General features: G+C 43.9%; 1 protein-coding gene and 1 pseudogene across 1 annotated transcript; both read left to right on the plus strand.

Annotated features, from left to right (window-relative positions):
* The first annotated feature begins 1,284 nt into the window (after window positions 1-1,284).
* Window positions 1,285-3,615, plus strand: LOC139365050 (migration and invasion enhancer 1-like; annotated as a pseudogene).
* Window positions 3,616-6,589: 2,974 nt separating this feature from the next.
* LOC139365043 (band 3 anion exchange protein) lies at window positions 6,590-18,100 on the plus strand. The gene is made up of 20 exons (XM_071102378.1): window positions 6,590-6,771; window positions 10,355-10,441; window positions 10,573-10,628; window positions 11,198-11,301; window positions 11,416-11,462; window positions 11,568-11,733; window positions 11,932-12,140; window positions 12,295-12,337; window positions 12,679-12,863; window positions 13,022-13,229; window positions 13,484-13,687; window positions 13,827-13,975; window positions 14,190-14,384; window positions 14,575-14,820; window positions 15,027-15,116; window positions 15,260-15,426; window positions 15,510-15,751; window positions 15,905-16,074; window positions 16,547-16,720; window positions 17,110-18,100. Exons 2-20 carry the CDS (start codon window positions 10,415-10,417, stop codon window positions 17,182-17,184), a joined length of 2,757 nt encoding a protein of 918 aa, XP_070958479.1. The 5' UTR covers window positions 6,590-6,771; window positions 10,355-10,414; the 3' UTR covers window positions 17,185-18,100.
* Window positions 18,101-18,216: the final 116 nt, after the last annotated feature.

The raw sequence follows: 18,216 nt of genomic DNA on the forward strand, positions 1-18,216 counted from the left end.
AGCTCGAGACCCTGGGTCTCAACCCTGTGCAACTGGGTACTGGACTTCCTGACGGGCCGCCCCCAGGTGGTGAGGGTAGGTAACAACATCTCCACCCCGCTGATCCTCAACACTGGGGCCCCACAAGGGTGTGTTCTGAGCCCTCTCCTGTACTCCCTGTTCACCCACGACTGCGTGGCCACGCACGCCTCCAACTAAATCATCAAGTTTGCGGACGACACAGCAGTGGTAGGCTTGATTACCAACAACGACGAGACGGCCTACAGGGAGGAGGTGAGGGCCCTCGGAGTGTGGTGTCAGGAAAATAACCTCACACTCAACGTCAACAAAACTAAGGAGATGATTGTGGACTTCAGGAAACAACAGAGGGAACACCCCCCTATCCACATCGATGGAACAGCAGTGGAGAGGGTAGTAAGTTTTAAGTTCCTCGGCGTACACATCACAGACAAACTGAATTGGTCCACCCACACAGACAGCATCGTGAAGAAGGCACAGCAGCGCCTCTTCAACCTCAGGAGGCTGAAGAAATTTGGCTTTTCACCAAAAGCACTCACAAACTTCTACAGATGCACAATCGAGAGCATCCTGTCGGGCTGTATCACCGCCTGGTACGGCCACTGCTCCGCCCACAACCGTAAGGCTCTCCAGAGGGTAGTGAGGTCCGCATAACGCATCACCGGGGGCAAACTACCTGCCCTCCAGGACACCTACATCACCTGATGTCACAGGAAGGCCATAAAGATCATCAAGGACAACAATCACCCGAGCCACTGCCTGTTCACCCCGCTATCATCCAGAAGGCGAGGTCAGTACAGGTGCATCAAAGCTGGGACCGAGAGACTGAAAAACAGCTTCTATCTCAAGGCCATCAGACTGTTAAACAGCCACCACTAACATTGAGTGGCTGCTGCCAACACACTGACTCAACTCCAGCCACTTTAATAATGGGAATTGATGTACTCGTTGGTTATTACTGCATTGTCGGAACTAGAAGCACAAGCATTTCGCTACACTCGCATTAACATCTGCTAACCATGTGTATGTGACAAATAAAATTTGATTTGATTTAGAATGGAGAACATGTCAATTCTAAAGGGCTATGTAACAACATATTACCATATTATTAGAGTATTGGCTCATTCACAGGTCTGAACTCTCCATACAGTACATCCCCATGGCAACATAGCACCTCAGGTGTGTTACTCAAGTCTCAGTAATTACTCTCTTGTTGATGCTCACATTCAGACATCGAATGCCACTGTCATGTGATCATTCTATAATGGGAACAGCTGTAGGCTACACCCACGCTGTAATGTCAACAGAGCCAGCCATGACAACTGCAGTAGGAAGAGAAAAGCCTTTGGAGCAAGAAGCATCTTGGTACGTTTCATACATTGCGCCTGCATTGATCAAGTAAAGTGTGTCTGAGTTTTTCTTCCTGTATTGAATGTGTTAAGCAGGTTTGCAGTCAATTTTAATTAATTCGATTCAGGAAGTAAACTGAAATTATAATTCCACATTGAATAGATGTTCAGGGCAATTGGAATTTACATTTCAGATTTCCTCCTGAATTAACTGGTGTTCAGCTCAAAATACCAGTGCCATCAAGCTAGCTATGTACTTCTGTTAACTGAAATGTTTCCAAGTCACTGTAGAATAGATCCTCTCAGATATGACATTTTGTGGAGGTGTTGTTCCTGCATGTTATGGTCTTGACACTACACACATGGAATCCATTACCCTGCCCAGCTATATTATTGTCTCAATACACATTTCAATGTTTTCCTAGAACTTATCCATTACTAAAGAACAGGATAGAAACTTCAGATAACTCAGGATGATGAGCCTTTGGTGTCTCGATTGTCAATGTTTTTTATTTTTGCAGTGTTTTATTGTTTTACATGAAAAAACAGTTAACTATCATGTAGTAACTTGCCTGTTTCAGTTGATCACTGGCCCAACCCTACCTGGGACAGTAAAGATGTAATCCAATATACCCTTTTAGACTTACTCATAACTAAGGAGGCAGGTTACGATTGCTCCTATTGTATTTTCATATTGAGGTTTCTTACTCCTCCAACCTCAGTCAAAACACCTTTACGTCAGCGAAGCACAATCAAGAAGAAAGGAGTGAGAAGAAGAATCTGGATCAAAAGCCATGGGTGTGGTGCAGATCAGAGTGGAGTACTGGTAGGTTTATGTTCATTTATATTTGGGAGGATGCGTTTGTTTAGCAACGAAGCCGGAAACTGGAAGTCATGGAACATTTCCATTATGCAAACTATGGAAATATGGCAACTGCCATACCTTTTAACACTCGGGTTGTTGTTTGTTTTTATGCTGTTTTAATTATTCATCACAGTTTTGGTTTTCTATCACTGTTTCAGTGGCCAATGAGGGTACGAGCCCCGCTACAAGAAACTTCAGCAGGCTGTCGCTGTGGAGTTTCCTGAGGTGGAGGTGTCAGGCTTTGTAGGACGAAAAGGTCGGCTGGATAACCAATCACATTTATTTTATAAAGCCCTTTTTACATCAGCAGTTGTCACAAAGTGCTATACAGAAACCCAGCCTAAAACCCCAAAAACCAAGCAATGCAGATGTAGAAGCACAGTGGCTACAGTGAAATGTATTGTAATATATGTTGTAATGTTTACCTATTCTTTTTGGTAAAATACCAGTTTTCATGCCTGTTTTGTGTATGTATCCATCAAGGTTAAACCTACATTTGTTTTGAAGAGAGGTGTGATGCTGTTGTTTCTGCAGGCAGTTTTGAGTTGGAGATCAACGGTGAGCTGGTCTTCTCCAAGCTGGAAACAGGTGGCTTCCCCATGGAAAAGGATGTGAGTACTGGAAGCTTTCTCCTCTGAAGTTGCAGAACTGTCAACTTCAGCCAGTTTGTTTACATCACTGAAACACATGTTTTGAAATTGACACAAATGGTCTCAACAATGTGTATGCCCCTTCAGGTCAGGGACGCTTTCCAGAACACCTATGATGGCAAGCAAGTGGAAAAGTGGACCAGAAATCGCCCACCTTGTGTCATCCTGTAGATCTCAATTCCCTCCATCCTCCAACAGTTATCACTCAGACCAATGCTGCTGTCTGTCACCACTCACACAGCAGAGACTCCTTTCTGTTCTCTCTCTCTGCTCCCATTGCAGTGTTCCAGGACTTTATATGATTACTGTAGACCAAAGCTGAAAGGTTTATAGTATGATGACCCCAGTCCTGGCAGCTCCTATGTTATGGGATCAGAGAAAGGGAGGACATGGGAAGACTGGTTGGGTGGAACTTCCTTATTCCAGATCTTCTATGCCTATCTGTTTACAGCACCATCATCAGCCAGATAAACAATAAATTTGAGCTGCTGAAGCCTGTCTCGCGTTGTGTTACTGTGTATTGATCTCCCACATTGCAACTGATGCTTTGCAATTAGCTTTAAGTAGAGATGGTCAAGTGAGTAGATGAATTGCTAGTTATGGTAATATAGGCCACCACCCACTGGTCTGTCTGCTACACTAACGAGACATCAGCCCATGATCATCACACGCCATTTGAATTATCATTGCTGAATACTGTTATTGATTGCTGATGACAATGTTTGATACCCACTGGGAGGACTTCAATCTCAAAATAAAATAAAATTACATTGTTTGTTTTCTTCTTAATTGTTGTCATGTTCAGAACCCAGGCTTTACTGGCAACACAGGAGGAAAGAGGAGGCCGCAACCCATACAGACACTTGTTTTCACTGAGGCACATTTGTACACTAGAGGGTGACACAGGCAAAATCCTTTGCCTACAGTTTTATATCACATGCCATACTCAACTCAGTGTTAAAAAGTCCTATTCTGTAAAGTGATATTTGTTGAATTAGTTTTCACATTTATCTGACTTCTACAGTATGTTCTGCGCAGTGTACTGTCTGTTGAATTCCTTTTGCTTGGTTGATGGTTTTGCACTTTGGCCCTTTATGAGTTTCTGCTCTTTGGGTGGTAAGTGGCTGACACTGGCTAGGTGGGTACAGGCTCTGGTAAGGAGTGATAATTCATGCAAGCCTGCTTGCTCTATGCCTGATAGAGCCTATCGTCTCAGTCTATGAGCTCCATAGTACTGTCACCGTCTGCCGCCCATTTTGTGCCACACAATTCCCCCATCAGAACTTTATGAATTGAAGCATTCAACATTAGCATTGTGTAATTCATATATGATTGGGATGCCATGATCATTTTTGCAAGAGGCCCCTCCATACCAGTCAACAGTAATTTCTCAACTCTGTGAAGTATGAATTTTAATGGTGTTATTGGTTTGTCATATGATTTGTTAGAGGATATTCCCTCCTGCATCGGTTTTGATCAATTTTGAAGCTGGTAAGTGACTGTATGTCACAAGAAGGATGCAACCAACAGCCTCTTTAGTTTGTCAATATTGTAGCTAATGCCGGGAATACAGTGTTCCTTGCGGGGATTGAACCGAGGACACCATGACTCCCAAGACAAACAACCCCAAGAGAATAACGTCCTCATCTACGTTCTGCATATTACGTACGGTAATGCTAAAGAGGTACAGTACAGGGGCATATGGACACAGCAGATGGACCTCTACTATTAATGATAACTGTCCTGTGCCCCAGCAAAATCGCTATTTTCTCTATCCCTGTCCGTCTCTCTCTCTCTCAGGCTTCTCTCCTTTTGATTTGTCCTATTATTTATTGTTTTCTCAGTAATTCAATAACTTTGATACTCCCTCAACAAGAGCTATTATCATTCCCAGAATGCTTCAGTTCCTGCTTATAACATTTAATTTACATATACATAACATAAAAGGCTGATCACATGTTCACAATGACTACATTACAATACCGTTTAGCTCTGAGACAGGTGCCATAAATTGAATGGGAAATAGCATAGGCGCTATAGTAAATGGGGAAAAATTATGAATGCAAAAGCCCAAGTGCAGTGAGAGCCCTAAAATTCAACTTGAAGCCTTGAAGACAGTTCCACTCCATTTTTTCATTGTTCCCCTCTAATAAGGGACCGATTAAGACCTGGGACACCAGGTGGGTGCAATTAATTATCAGGTAGAACAGAAAACCATCAGGCTCCGGCTCTCATAGGGTAAGAGTTGAGTACCCCTGCTCTAAAGTAAACACATGGGTGTGGTCCACTGCTTATCTAGTAACCCCTCTGTCATGAGCATGGATGAACACACTGTCATATTTCTAATGTCCAATTCATGCTTTTCACAGATTGATTCAGCATTAATTGACTACTGGCAAGAATGGTGGTGGTGCATCAATAACATTTGCGTTTAAAGTAACAACATTTGTTGAGTGGTAACAGGGGATGTTATTGATTTCCTCAAAGTTACCTCCCAAAATAAAAGAAAGTTCCAACGAGCATTGAGACAGTTAATATTATTATTTTTTTTTTACCAGGCTATACGGTTTTTCAATTACAAGGGCCGGCATTTACAGTAGTATAAACATTTTGTTATTTCCCTTACAGGAGGTGCACAAAGTTCCTCATGCAAAGCTGGAGAGATTGTTCATACAGGTATTTAGATACAAATACAGATACAGAATGTTGTGTGTTTTGTAGAATCAGAGCAAATGGAAATATAGCTAAATATTTCAATCTCTGTTCATCTCATTAAAAGCCAGGATGGATGTCCCTCTCCTGTCTCATAGAGGTACGGTACAGGTCACCCACAGACCCCCACCATCAGGCACTCTCTATATTTGGATACACAAGATATATTTACTTGTTTCCTCGTATGTTGCTGTCATCAGTTTCTAGTGTTTGAGAAACAAGACCCAATCAAGACCCTAAATGGATCAAGGTCGACCTGATGGTGTGAACGTTAAGCCACGGGGTGATGGGGGAGTTACAGTAGGTCATACAGTATGACATGTGTCAGTGGGGGCCTGGTAACACTTTATTTGGATAGTCCATTTGTAGATGCTATACCGACTATCTACAGACTATCAGTAACATTTCAACTAACTATCTACTAACCATAGCTCTAACCCTAACCTTAACCGTTATTCTAACCCTAAACTTAACTCTAACCCTAACCTTACTCTGACCCTTATTCTTAACCTAACCCTAACAGATTGTTGATAGTATGACCATCTGTAGACCATCTACTGATGGAAAATCCGGACTATCCAAATAAAGTGTGACCGAGGCCTGCTTATAAGTTTGGCAGCTCTTAATGGAAAAATGTAATAATAATTTAATAAGAAAACCCACTCGAGGTCATCATGAGGGGGAATCCCTCCCTTCATAGAAGGGAATCCCTAGTATGTTAACAAGATGACGTCAGAAGTCAAGATGCTCACGTTCTGATAGAGTGCCCCCCTTCCATACCCCCTTTCCCCTCCGTGCAGGGTGAAGCTGGTCCTGTTGGTCCATACAGGTTTGGTCTCTCTGGCACCCTGTGTCCTGACTTGGCAGCATTCCAAACAGAGAGGGCGGAGGGGAGAGAGGAGGGTTGGGATATCCCTGGCCCAAGGTGGGCCACATCGATAGGGCTGTTTGTCTGTCACACAGGCCTTATCTCTCTATCCCCTTTGGTGCTGAACGTAGTACAGCGTTTCTTGCCCCGGCGTACTTTCAAATGGGTGTTCCCTCCATTTTCTCTCTCTCTCTCTCTCTGCCTCTCCATCCGCCCCAGATCACTCTATCATTGGGTACGTTTACGTTAGCATCGTGGCGATCAACCTATTTCTACTGCCACAGACTAGGCTGGATCACCTTGGTGCAGGTAAGGGTGTGGCCTCCCAGGCCGGGGGTCCTTTACTGGGGTCTGTCATTGAGGGGGCTTTGGGGTCAGTGGTATTGAGTGGAGTACAGATGAGAAAAGGTGGGGATTTGAATGAAACATGCGACAGACAACTTTATCTAACTTTCCATGTATCTGAGGTTTATACTAAAATTGTATCATATATGCCTATCAGTGAGAATACATTTTTGGAATGACATAGCTGCAAGTTGGAGTTTGTCTTTCTACAACCCAAGTCTCTCGATTAGTCTGTTGCTAACTAACCGTACAATGATCCAGGTGCTTTATTTCTTGTTTGAAATTGGTACAAAAATGACTGTAAAATCTAACCAGCATTATGTAGGAGTTGTATAGTACAATTTAAGGTCTGTAGTGTTTGGTTGTGGCCCGTGATGTTTCAAATAACAGCTAACATCACACTTCTCTTCATAAGTTTAATTAGTGATGGTATATGTGAAGAATGTTGACTTTTTTAAGTTTTCCCGCTCACCTTCATTTAGTGGTCGACGGAGGTTTAAAAAGCTCAGGGTCACAAGGTTTGAGAGACGATGGCGGTAGTGAACAGTGTCTTCTTATCTGTCCATCAGCCTCTGTTGTTTCAATGTTAAACACATTTGCATAGTATTTCTAATCAGCATTGTTTAATGTGTATTTGGAGCACTACATATTCATTGTGTAACCAGATAAATGAAGACACAATTTTAAGTTAATACACATTAAAATATTCTACTTCTCACTGTACAATACAATTTGTATTGCCTGTCATTGTACCACGTGTTACCACCAGCCTTTTCTTTTAATCTTTACTGTTTCTGGAGTAGAGTAGATCTGTTAAATTACAAGTTACTGTACAAATAGTTGTTACAGTATGAGTTGTAATATTGTAAGTTACTGTAATGGATGACTAGAGCACTAGGGTGTCTGTCTGGCCTGGGGAAGGCGTAACCCAGAGATAAAACTCTATGAGTCTCCTACTCAAACCACTGGAAGGGCCACACTGTCTCAACGGCTGACTCATGGTTAGGAGCACAGCTCATAGGGGCTGTGACATGCGCTGGTGGGGCTGTGACAGGGGCTGTGACATGTGCTATCTTGATTAAATGGGCCTCAAAATGTGTCATAAGTGTGTAGAGGTTCATATGCCCTGTTGGTTGGGCTTGTGACACATTGTGACCAATTTGGGTTCACTGTGTGTATGAGTAGCCCATGAAAATACGACAAAAACAGTCCATTTAGAGTTGACACCAGATTATCCCAGATAAAGTATACCCCAGATTAGCCCAGTTAGAATTTACCCCAGATTAACCCAGTCAGAGTTTACCCCAGTTTACCCCAATTAGAGTTTACCCCAGATTAACCCAATTAGAGGTTACCCCAGATTAACCCAGTCAGAGTTTACCCCAGATTAACCAAGTCAGAGTTTACCCCAGATTATCCCAGTTAGAATTTACCCCAGATTAACCCAGTCAGAGTTTACCCCACATTAACCCAATTAGAGGTTACCCCATATTAACCCAGTCAGAGTTTACCCCAGATTACCACCATTAGAGTTTACCCCAATTAGAGTTTACCCCAGATTACCCCAGTCAGAGTTTACCCCAGATTACCACAGTTGGAGTTTAACCCAGATTACCCCAGTTATATAACTGATGCAGGGGCAGTTGAGTCTCAGGTATTCCCAGAATTATTCTTCAATGCCATAAACCCCTCCCCTTCCCCCTCCTCCAAAATAGTCAAGGTAGAGCTGAGAGGTCTAGACTAGAGCAAGGTCTTATTCGATATCACTGCTGAAACATTGATTGTGACATTAGAGGGAATCCCCTAATATCCCCCCTCTATATGAGAGCGGGCTGGCATTCCTTAGCTCTTCGGAGACTACATCATTGGTATGTTTATATTTATAAGGCCATACTGAGACAGCTTCCTTTTCATCTGTGTACCTACATTGTCCAGCAGAAAAATGACAACTATCGCCTGCGCTCACATGTGCATTGTTGACTGTGCCTTAGGCCTGTACAGACCTGGGGGAAAAAGGTTCATTGTTTTTTAAATATTTGTTTTATTTAACCTTTATTTAACTAGGCAAGTCAGTTAAGAACAAATTCTTATTTACAATGACGGCCTACCAAAAGGCAAATAGCCTCCTTCGGGGAAGGGGCCTGGGATAATAAAAAATAAATTAAAAATACAATATAAATATAGGACAAAACACACATCACAACATGAGAGACCTAAGACAACAACATAAGAAGGCAGCAAAACATGACAACACGGCATGGTAGCAACATAACATGACAACAACATGGTAGCAACACAACATGGTAGCAGCACAAAAACGTGGTAGAAACATTATTAGGCACAGACAACAGCACAAAGGTCAAGAAGGTAGCGACAACAATACACCATATAAAGCAGCCACAACTGTCAGTAAGAGTGTCCATGATTGAGTCTTTGAATGAAGAGATTGAGATAAAACTGTCCAGTTTGAGTGTTTGTTGCAGCTCGTTCCAGTTGCTAGTTGCAGCGAATTGAAAAGAGGAGCGACCTAGGGATGTGTGTGCTTTGGGGACCTTTAACAGAATGTGACTGGCAGAACGGGTGTTGTATGTGGAGGATGAGGGCTGCAGTAAATATCTCAGATAGGGGGGAGTGAGGCCTAAGAGGGTTTTATAAATAAGCATCAACCAGTGGGTCTTGCGACGGGTATACAGAGATGACCAGTTTACAGAGGAGTATAGAGTGCAGTGATGTGTCCTATAAGGAGCATTGGTGGAAAATCTGATAGCCGAATGGTAAAGAACATCTAGCCTCTCGAGAGCACCCTGGCCTGACAATCTATAAATTATGTCTCTGTAATCTAGAATGGGTAGGATGGTCATCTGAATCAGGGTTAGTATGGCAGCTGGGGTGAAAGAGGAGCGATTACGATAGAGGAAACCAAGTCTAGATTTAACTTTAGCCTGCAGCTTTGATATGTGCTGAAAGAAGGACAGTATATTGTCTAGCCATACTCCCAAGTACTTGTATGAGGTGACTACCTCAAGATCTAAACCCTCAGAGGTAGTAATCACACCCTTGGGAAGAGGGGCATTCTTCTTACCAAACCACATTACCTTTGTTTTGGAGGTGTTCAGAACAAAGTTAAGGGTAGAGAAAGCTTGTTGGACACTAAGAAAGCTTTGTTGTAGAGCATTTAACACAAAATCCGGGGAGGGTTCTCTGCCCCTTCCATTTGGAACAAGCTTCAAGAAGTCCTGGAAATTACAATAGCTCCTACATTTAAATGTGTTTAAAGCAAGGGTCAACACTATGATATAAAATGAAGTGAGGGGCTGTCTGTGTTTTGACCCTTAGTTGCACGACACTTCCCTAAACCATGTTGTTGCTCAATGTGTACATTTATCTTTTTAAACTGTAGTGTTTTGCTTTTTTGGCCAGGTCTCTCTTGTAAGAGATTGTTCATTTCAATGGTAAAATAAAGGTCAAATGCATGTCTGTATTTCATGTGTCTAATTCTAGTGTGTTTGTGTTTATTAATTTATGTCAATGTGCATTCACATTACAGGGTATGCACAAACGTTGCTGAAAGTTTAAGGACAGACGAAGCAAGCACTGACACACTCCAATGGAGAACGACCTGTCTTTTGGAGAGGTGGATAAAACACATTGTTATTGCAATAATGGGATGGGGAAATATGAATTGTCAATTCAAAGTATTTGTAACATTTTATTTACATATTTTACTTTGACCCCCCCCCCCCCTCTCTCTCTGATTCCATCCAGGATGTCATGTCCTATGAGGAGGAGAGTGACTCTGCTTTCCCATCTCCGATCAGACCGTGAGTGCTCTCCCCTCTTAAAAGTTATAATTAGGTCTAATTAAGTCTAATTAGCATTTCCTCATACAAGAAGTCCAACCTGAACAATATTAGAAGGAATTAAATGAATGGGTGAAAGAGTCGAAAACAAGGTTTTGTGAATGCAGCTACTTCAAGTGGTTGTCTAGATTGTCAGTGAGAGTGATCAGAAGTAGGCCTACTGTAAATGATTATACAATACCACCCCCCACTGGTCTAAGCCAGCATGACGTCCTTATCTGAGAAGGCAGGACTGATATTGCAGAGCTTGCCCAAGTCTCTCACTGAAGTCACCAATCTCTGGTAACACAACCAGCGAATGATTCTGAGCCTCCAGAATATACAGACGTCATACAGGCTTTTGCTGCCCCTTTTGGCCAGAACACCAAACACCAGGAGCTGCAGGTACTTCATGAAAGAAAGGAGCACAACCTGGCCTGTTGTCTGTAAGATCTGGTGAGACATGGACAGGTGTTGAGGAGCAGCACACCTGCGTCTCGTGCCCCCCCCCCTCACTAACCGGGTTCGCCCCCCTACCCCTCCCTCCCCAGGACCCCACCGGGCCACAGTGGCAACTATGATCTGGAGCAGAGCAGGCAGGAAGAGGACAGCAACCAGGCCATCCAGAGCATCGTCGTTCACACCGACCCAGAGGGTGAGCACTAAACGCCCATCAACACATTCTCTCTACTCCCCTCTGTATGTCTCACCCTCACAAGTACACCTCCAATGAAGTGCTAGGACTGAACACTACCTCTCTGTATTTCAGCCTATCTGAACCTGAACACCAACGCCAACACCAGAGGGGATGCTCAGGTAAGCCCCATTTGGGGTATAGCTTAAAATAAACGGGTACCTAGTATATTGACAAGGAAGTTGCCATTTTGAACCTGAGCATGATGTTGTGTGTGTGTGTCTCAGGCCTATGTAGAGCTGAATGAGCTCATGGGCAACAGCTGGCAGGAGACTGGCCGCTGGGTGGGCTATGAGGAGAATTTGAACCAAGCAACGGGCAAGTGGGGCCCCTCCCACGTCTCCTACCTCACCTTCAAGAGTCTGATCCAGCTTCGCAAGATCATGAGCACAGGTGACTATCTGGAACAAATTCACTGTGTTTATCACTCAATCTAAAATAATTTCTTAACGTAATCTGGATAATTTCATGAGGTTATTAGCAATTTAATATTTTCTCAGAGCCACCACATGAAACCGTATTTCCAAAAATAGATGGCAGGCAGCAACAGGCCATGTTTGACCTATCCCAAAACTTTGTCTGTGTGTTCAGGTGCGATCATTCTGGACCTGCAAGCCAGCAGTCTGTCTGCTGTGGCTGAGAAGGTGGTGGATGAATTGCGGAGCAAGGGTGAGATCCGTGCCACTGATAGAGATGGCCTGCTGAGGGCTCTACTGCAGAGACGCAGTCAGTCTGAGGGAGCTGTAGCTCAACCCCTGGGAGGAGACATCGAGATGCAGACCTTCTCTGTCACCAAGCAGGTAACACTAGGCTTAGGATCTAAATCCCACCGCTAAATCTAAATATCATTCCAGCACTTCATGACTTCATTCAACCTCTCTTCCTCTTTCTTTGATAAATCTATCTTTCTCTCCCGATATCTCACTAACTGACCTTCCTCCCTTCGCTTTTCAGAGAGATACAACTGATAGTGTGGAAGCCTCCATTGTCCTCTCAGGTAAGTCGTGTGTGAAAAGTGAAATACAACTCACCACCAACTTTTTACATTTATTTTATTTAACTAGGCAAGTCAGTTAAGAACAAATTCTTATTTACAATGGCGGCCTACACCGGCCAAACCCGGACGACGCTGGGCCAATTATGCGCCACCCTATGGGACTCTTAATCACGGCCTGTTGTGATACCGCCTGAAATCGAATCAGGGTGTCTGTAGTGACGCCTCTAGTACTGAGATGCTGTGCCTTAAACCGCTGCGCCACTCGGGAGACCAACTGGATACTCTGCCTGATTTGTCTATTCAACTGTAATCTAAACTCTATGTGTGTGTGTTTGTTCCAGGGGTGATGGACTCCCTGGAGAAGCCTGCCGTGGCCTTCGTCAGGCTGGGGGAGTCTGTGGTGATAGAGGGGGCCCTGGAGGCCCCTGTGCCGCTGCGCTTCGTCTTTGTGCTGGTGGGCCCCAGCCAGGGAGGAGTGGATTACCATGAGAGTGGCCGTGCCATGGCTGCCCTTATGGCTGATTGGGTGAGAAAATAGGAGTGGAAAGAGGGATGGGACTTATTAAGGCCAAGGAGCGCAAAGGGGGAGGGGAAGAATGAGGAGATGCTTCATAGTATCTAGATGAATCTTTTCAGTGTTTTACAATAGCTAACCATGCTCTCCCCATGTCTCCGGTCCTACAGGTCTTTAGTCTGGAGGCTTACCTAGCCCAGACTAACAAGGAATTGACCAATGCCATCGCTGATTTTATGGACTGCAGCATCGTCATCCCGCCCACTGAGATCCAGGACGAGGGCATGCTCCAGCCAATCATTGACTTCCAGAAGAAAATGCTGAAGGACAGACTCCGCCCCTCTGACACCCGAATCATATTTGATGGCGGGGCCAAAGGTCAGTCACACGGACTAACCCTGTAGTTACACAGACTAACCCTGTAGTTACAACTAATCTAAATCTATATATAACTTGTTAATTCAATTTCCAAATTAGGGATTGTTTACGTTTGGCCTACATTTCCTTCTAATATGATTTTCCAAATAAAATTGACGTGCAGAGATTCTGGAGATTCTAGTCTAAACCCATCCAAAACACTTGCTCTGTCTGTGCTCATTTTGAGTCATTATTTGTTTTGTTTTTGTATCCAGCTGATGAGGCCGATGAGGAGCCAAGAGAAGACCCGCTGGCCCGGACAGGCATTCCCTTCGGCGGGATGATAAAGGACATGAAGCGGCGGTACCGCCATTACATCAGTGACTTCACAGACGCCCTCGACCCCCAGGTCCTGGCTGCTGTCATCTTCATCTACTTCGCTGCCCTGTCCCCTGCCATCACCTTCGGAGGCCTGCTGGGTGAGTTCATGTCTGAAGGAGGGACCCACCTAGTATCAAAGAGGACAGGAGCACTGCTGACTCTATATGGGATTTGTGGGTAGGCCTACATAACAGCGGTTATAATCATGACCTTCATCCCCCTGACCTCTGCCTCCAGCTGATAAGACGGAGCACATGATGGGCGTGTCTGAGCTGATGATCTCCACCTGCGTCCAGGGCATCATCTTCGCCTTCATCGCAGCCCAGCCTACACTGGTCATTGGCTTCTCTGGACCACTGCTGGTGTTTGAGGAGGCCTTCTTTGCGGTATGTATCATAGCACTTTCACATAACAGCTCAGTGAGCCCTAGCTCTGACCCCTGATGACAGTATGCTGAGCCATCACTGCTTCATGTCCTCGGGATGTCAATCATATTAGACATGATTTGCTTTGGCTATTATGATAACTATGAATTTCAAAGTTACAATGCAAGTACATCATTAACATTAACAACTTATTTTTATAAATCCCATTGTCTAGTTCTGCAAGTCCCAGGAGATTGAGTACATTGTGGGCCGTATCTGGGTAGGCCTGTGGCTGGTGATCATCGTGGTGGTTATCGTGGCTGTGGAGGGCAGCTTCCTGGTCAAATTCATCTCCCGCTTCACGCAGGAGATCTTCTCCATCCTCATCTCCCTCATCTTCATCTACGAGACCTTCAGCAAGCTCGGCAAGGTACCACACATCACTCCACCTCATCTCCTCACATCCATCCCAACATTTACATCCATCCACCATCCTAAGCACTTTTTTATACCTCAACTGTAAATACAAAAATAAAACCTGTCTTTCTCCTTTCCTTCACACCCCTCCTGTCCTCCGCTGCTAATTCATCTACATACCTACTTTTCTTCTCGTTGTTCAGATCTTCAAAGCTCACCCTCTGGTTCTGAATTATGAGCACTTGAACGACAGCCTGGACAACCCTTTCCACCCGGTGGTCAAGGAGCACATAGAGTATCATGATGATGGCAACAAGACAGTGCACGAGGTCATACATGAGAGGGCCTACCCCAACACCGCCCTGCTTTCCATGTGTCTTATGTTCGGGTGTTTCTTCATCGCATACTTCCTCCGTCAGTTCAAAAATGGCCACTTCCTCCCTGGACCGGTAAGAGCTACAGCTGTTTTCAACAGTGATGACTACCGTATGTCTGTGAGCAAAGCGAACTTTTAACAACCTGGTGCTTACACAGTATGTTACTGCTGGACAGTATTGAAGAGAGATGAATCAGGATAGGGTATTTTAGCGCTGGAGAGCCCCCTCTGTGTTCTGTGTGTGATAGCCTTCACTACACATGTTTTTCCTATCACCAGATTCGTCGGATGATTGGAGATTTTGGTGTTCCCATTGCCATTTTCTTCATGATCGCTGTGGATATCACCATTGAGGATGCCTACACTCAGGTTAGTGATTTATAGGTTTGTGTTGCCTTGACTAAAAGGTGATCTCAGTGTATAACATATTACTCCTTAAACTGTTTCATGTAAAAAGGGATGTCTAGTAATAGATTAAATACAGCATATGTATTTTGTGTGTCACCTGGCAGAAACTTGTGGTGCCCAAGGGTCTTATGGTGTCCAACCCCAATGCCAGAGGCTGGTTCATCAACCCCCTGGGAGAGAAGAAGCCTTTCCCTGCCTGGATGATGGGGGCGTGTTGCGTGCCAGCCCTGCTGGTCTTCATCCTCATCTTCCTCGAGTCCCAGATCACCACGTTAGTAAAATCAAATCTTCATGTCCATAGTCCCTCCACAACCACCAAGCCTCCTCTCATTGTTTGACCTCTGACCTTTCTAGGCTGATTGTGAGCAAACCAGAGAGGAAGATGGTGAAGGGCTCTGGTTTCCATCTGGACCTGCTCATCCTGGTCACCATGGGTGGCATCGCCTCCCTGTTTGGGGTGCCCTGGCTGAGTGCCGCCACCGTGCGTTCTGTCACCCATGCCAACGCCCTCACTGTCATGAGCAAGGGACCCAAGCCTGAGATCGAGAAGGTGCTGGAGCAAAGGATCAGCGGCATGCTTGTGGCCGCCATGGTCGGTAAGTGCTACCATATAGGCTACTGAGATTTAGCTGATGCAGTCGATCCCGACGAACAGACAGAACACTGGGTGTCTAAAGAAAAGTTCAGCACAGTCAGTCTTGAGTTCCTAAAAATGTCTGAGAAATGTTTGTTGTTCCTGCTATTCCCAGGTGTGTCTATTCTCTTGGAGCCTATCCTGAAGATGATTCCCATGACGGCTCTGTTTGGAATCTTCCTCTACATGGGTATAACCTCACTCAGTGGGATCCAGATGTGGGACCGAATGCTTCTGCTTATTGTACCCAGGAAATACTATCCTGCTGACGCCTACGCACAAAGGGTATGCTGCCTCTCTCCACCCCTCAATTGTCCTCCTTTCTGTTTCATCGTTTTATATCATTATTTAATTTACGAAACATACCAGACAATTCCTACACAATAACACACTGTGGCAATCACAGCGTCATTATCTGAAAAATCATACATTTCCTTTGCACTTACAAGTTTTACACCATAGTAAATATCAGGAGCGCAACTTTGGTTTTAGAAGTGACATAATTTTGTATTTAATTTTTATACAATCGGATAAACGCTCCAAACAGCCTACCCGACCGCTCGGAGGCGTCCTTGTGGTCCTAAAGCACACCATTGCCTTGTTTTGTATCACATTCCAATGATAAAACTTGGGGGGACAAAAATGCTATTTCAGAATGTACCCGTCCCCAGTGAAAGTTATGCCCCTGGTAAACATAAGTATATATCCAATGTGTTGCCCCTGTCTTAACCCTCCTTCTCTCATCTCCTTAATGCAGGTAACTACTATGAAGATGCACTTGTTCACTCTGATCCAGATGGTGTGTTTGGGAGCTCTCTGGATGGTGAAGATGAGTGCCTTCTCCCTGGCTCTGCCCTTTGTCCTCATCCTCACCATCCCCCTGCGCATGGCCATCACTGGAACACTCTTCACTGACAAGGAAATGAAATGTGTAAGTGGCACACAAATGTTTTACTGTGGTTAACTACAATCACAACACGTGCATATGTTTTGGGTTAGGAGCCTGGTCCCAGGTCAGTACCTTATGTTGTCATGCCGATGAGTGGTCAGAAGATTTAGCTAAATCACATACACATGAGAACAGTATGGACCTAATGGAATCTGCAGAGAACATTTTCAAAATACCCATTCAGCTGTTGATCAATAGAATGTCAGTGTCGCTATTCATTTTCTACATATTGGGTTCAGTTTCATTTCTATTGGAAATGCTATATTTCAAATGATTTCAGGAGGTTTAGAATAAATTTGGCCTCTCCTAAATCAGTGCGACTCAACTAAACTGTGTGTGTTTCTCTAATGAGACTGTGTGTCCTGTTGCAGCTGGATGCCTCTGACGGCAAGGTAAAGTTCGAAGAGGAGCCAGGAGAGGATATGTACGAGTCCCCGTTGCCATGAACACCTGGACACGACCTTTCACTTCTCAACTCGCTGCGAGGATCCAGTGAACTCAAACAATGCTTTAATAGAGTCTAACACATTTATTAGTATGTGCCATCAGAAATATTCTTTAGGAAAATGTATTTTTAGCCAACTGTCCTTAAACGTCATTGCAATTGGGTATGTTTGTGTGCCAAGCTAAAATGAAGGTCTCGGGTAAGCATTCAAACCTTTTTAATGACAGGTTGCCTAATATTCGACACTATTTATATGACAATTAACATTTGTCTCTCAAATACCCAAATAATGCCAAAAATATAATCCCATCTGTATTAGGCAGATAAATAGATAAATGCAATATTATAAATCACACAAAAATGCTTTTCTATGGGACTGTTATTTTAGCCTTGGTTCTATAGCCTATTTTATACCCTAGTTACATTACTCTCCTTTGTTACAGTTTGGTTTTATGCTTCATTGTGAGCTTATTGAATGAAAGTCTTATGTAGATCACCTTTTGTTCTTGCTGTTTTGTTTAGTTGCAAGCTAACGTGTGAGTATGGAGTTCAGATCATCTTAGTTCTATTTTGGGGTGTCCAGTGGTGTCACTCATTCAGTTCTTATACCTAAATACATATTTACTTCAGGATGTAATGCTTTCGGGATTGCAAAGGTGAGAGGGATACATATAGGAAAATATATTAATCACTGAATGAATTGTAACAATATAATGATGATGTGGGAGAGAAATGTGTAAATATGACAAATGAATCACAGCAATAAGATCTGACTATAGTAGGCCTATTGCACCATTTTTTTCATTGAAAGGACAGCTGTATATTTGGTTTATTGTATGTTGATGTGTGTTTGATTCACTGTACAACTGCTGTTTTGATTGTCACCCAACCAATTAAAGACATTTTAAACCCTTTCATTTCTTAATTTGAGACATTCCATCACTTTATTCATCAATGGTAGGAGGGCTGACAGTGCTGGTCCACAGGAGCACCACTCCAACGCGGTTTAACGACGCTGTGAGCTCATTGGAAA

This window comes from Oncorhynchus clarkii, chromosome 13 (assembly GCF_045791955.1).
Source record: "Oncorhynchus clarkii lewisi isolate Uvic-CL-2024 chromosome 13, UVic_Ocla_1.0, whole genome shotgun sequence".
In the NCBI taxonomy this organism is placed as follows: domain Eukaryota; kingdom Metazoa; phylum Chordata; class Actinopteri; order Salmoniformes; family Salmonidae; genus Oncorhynchus; species Oncorhynchus clarkii.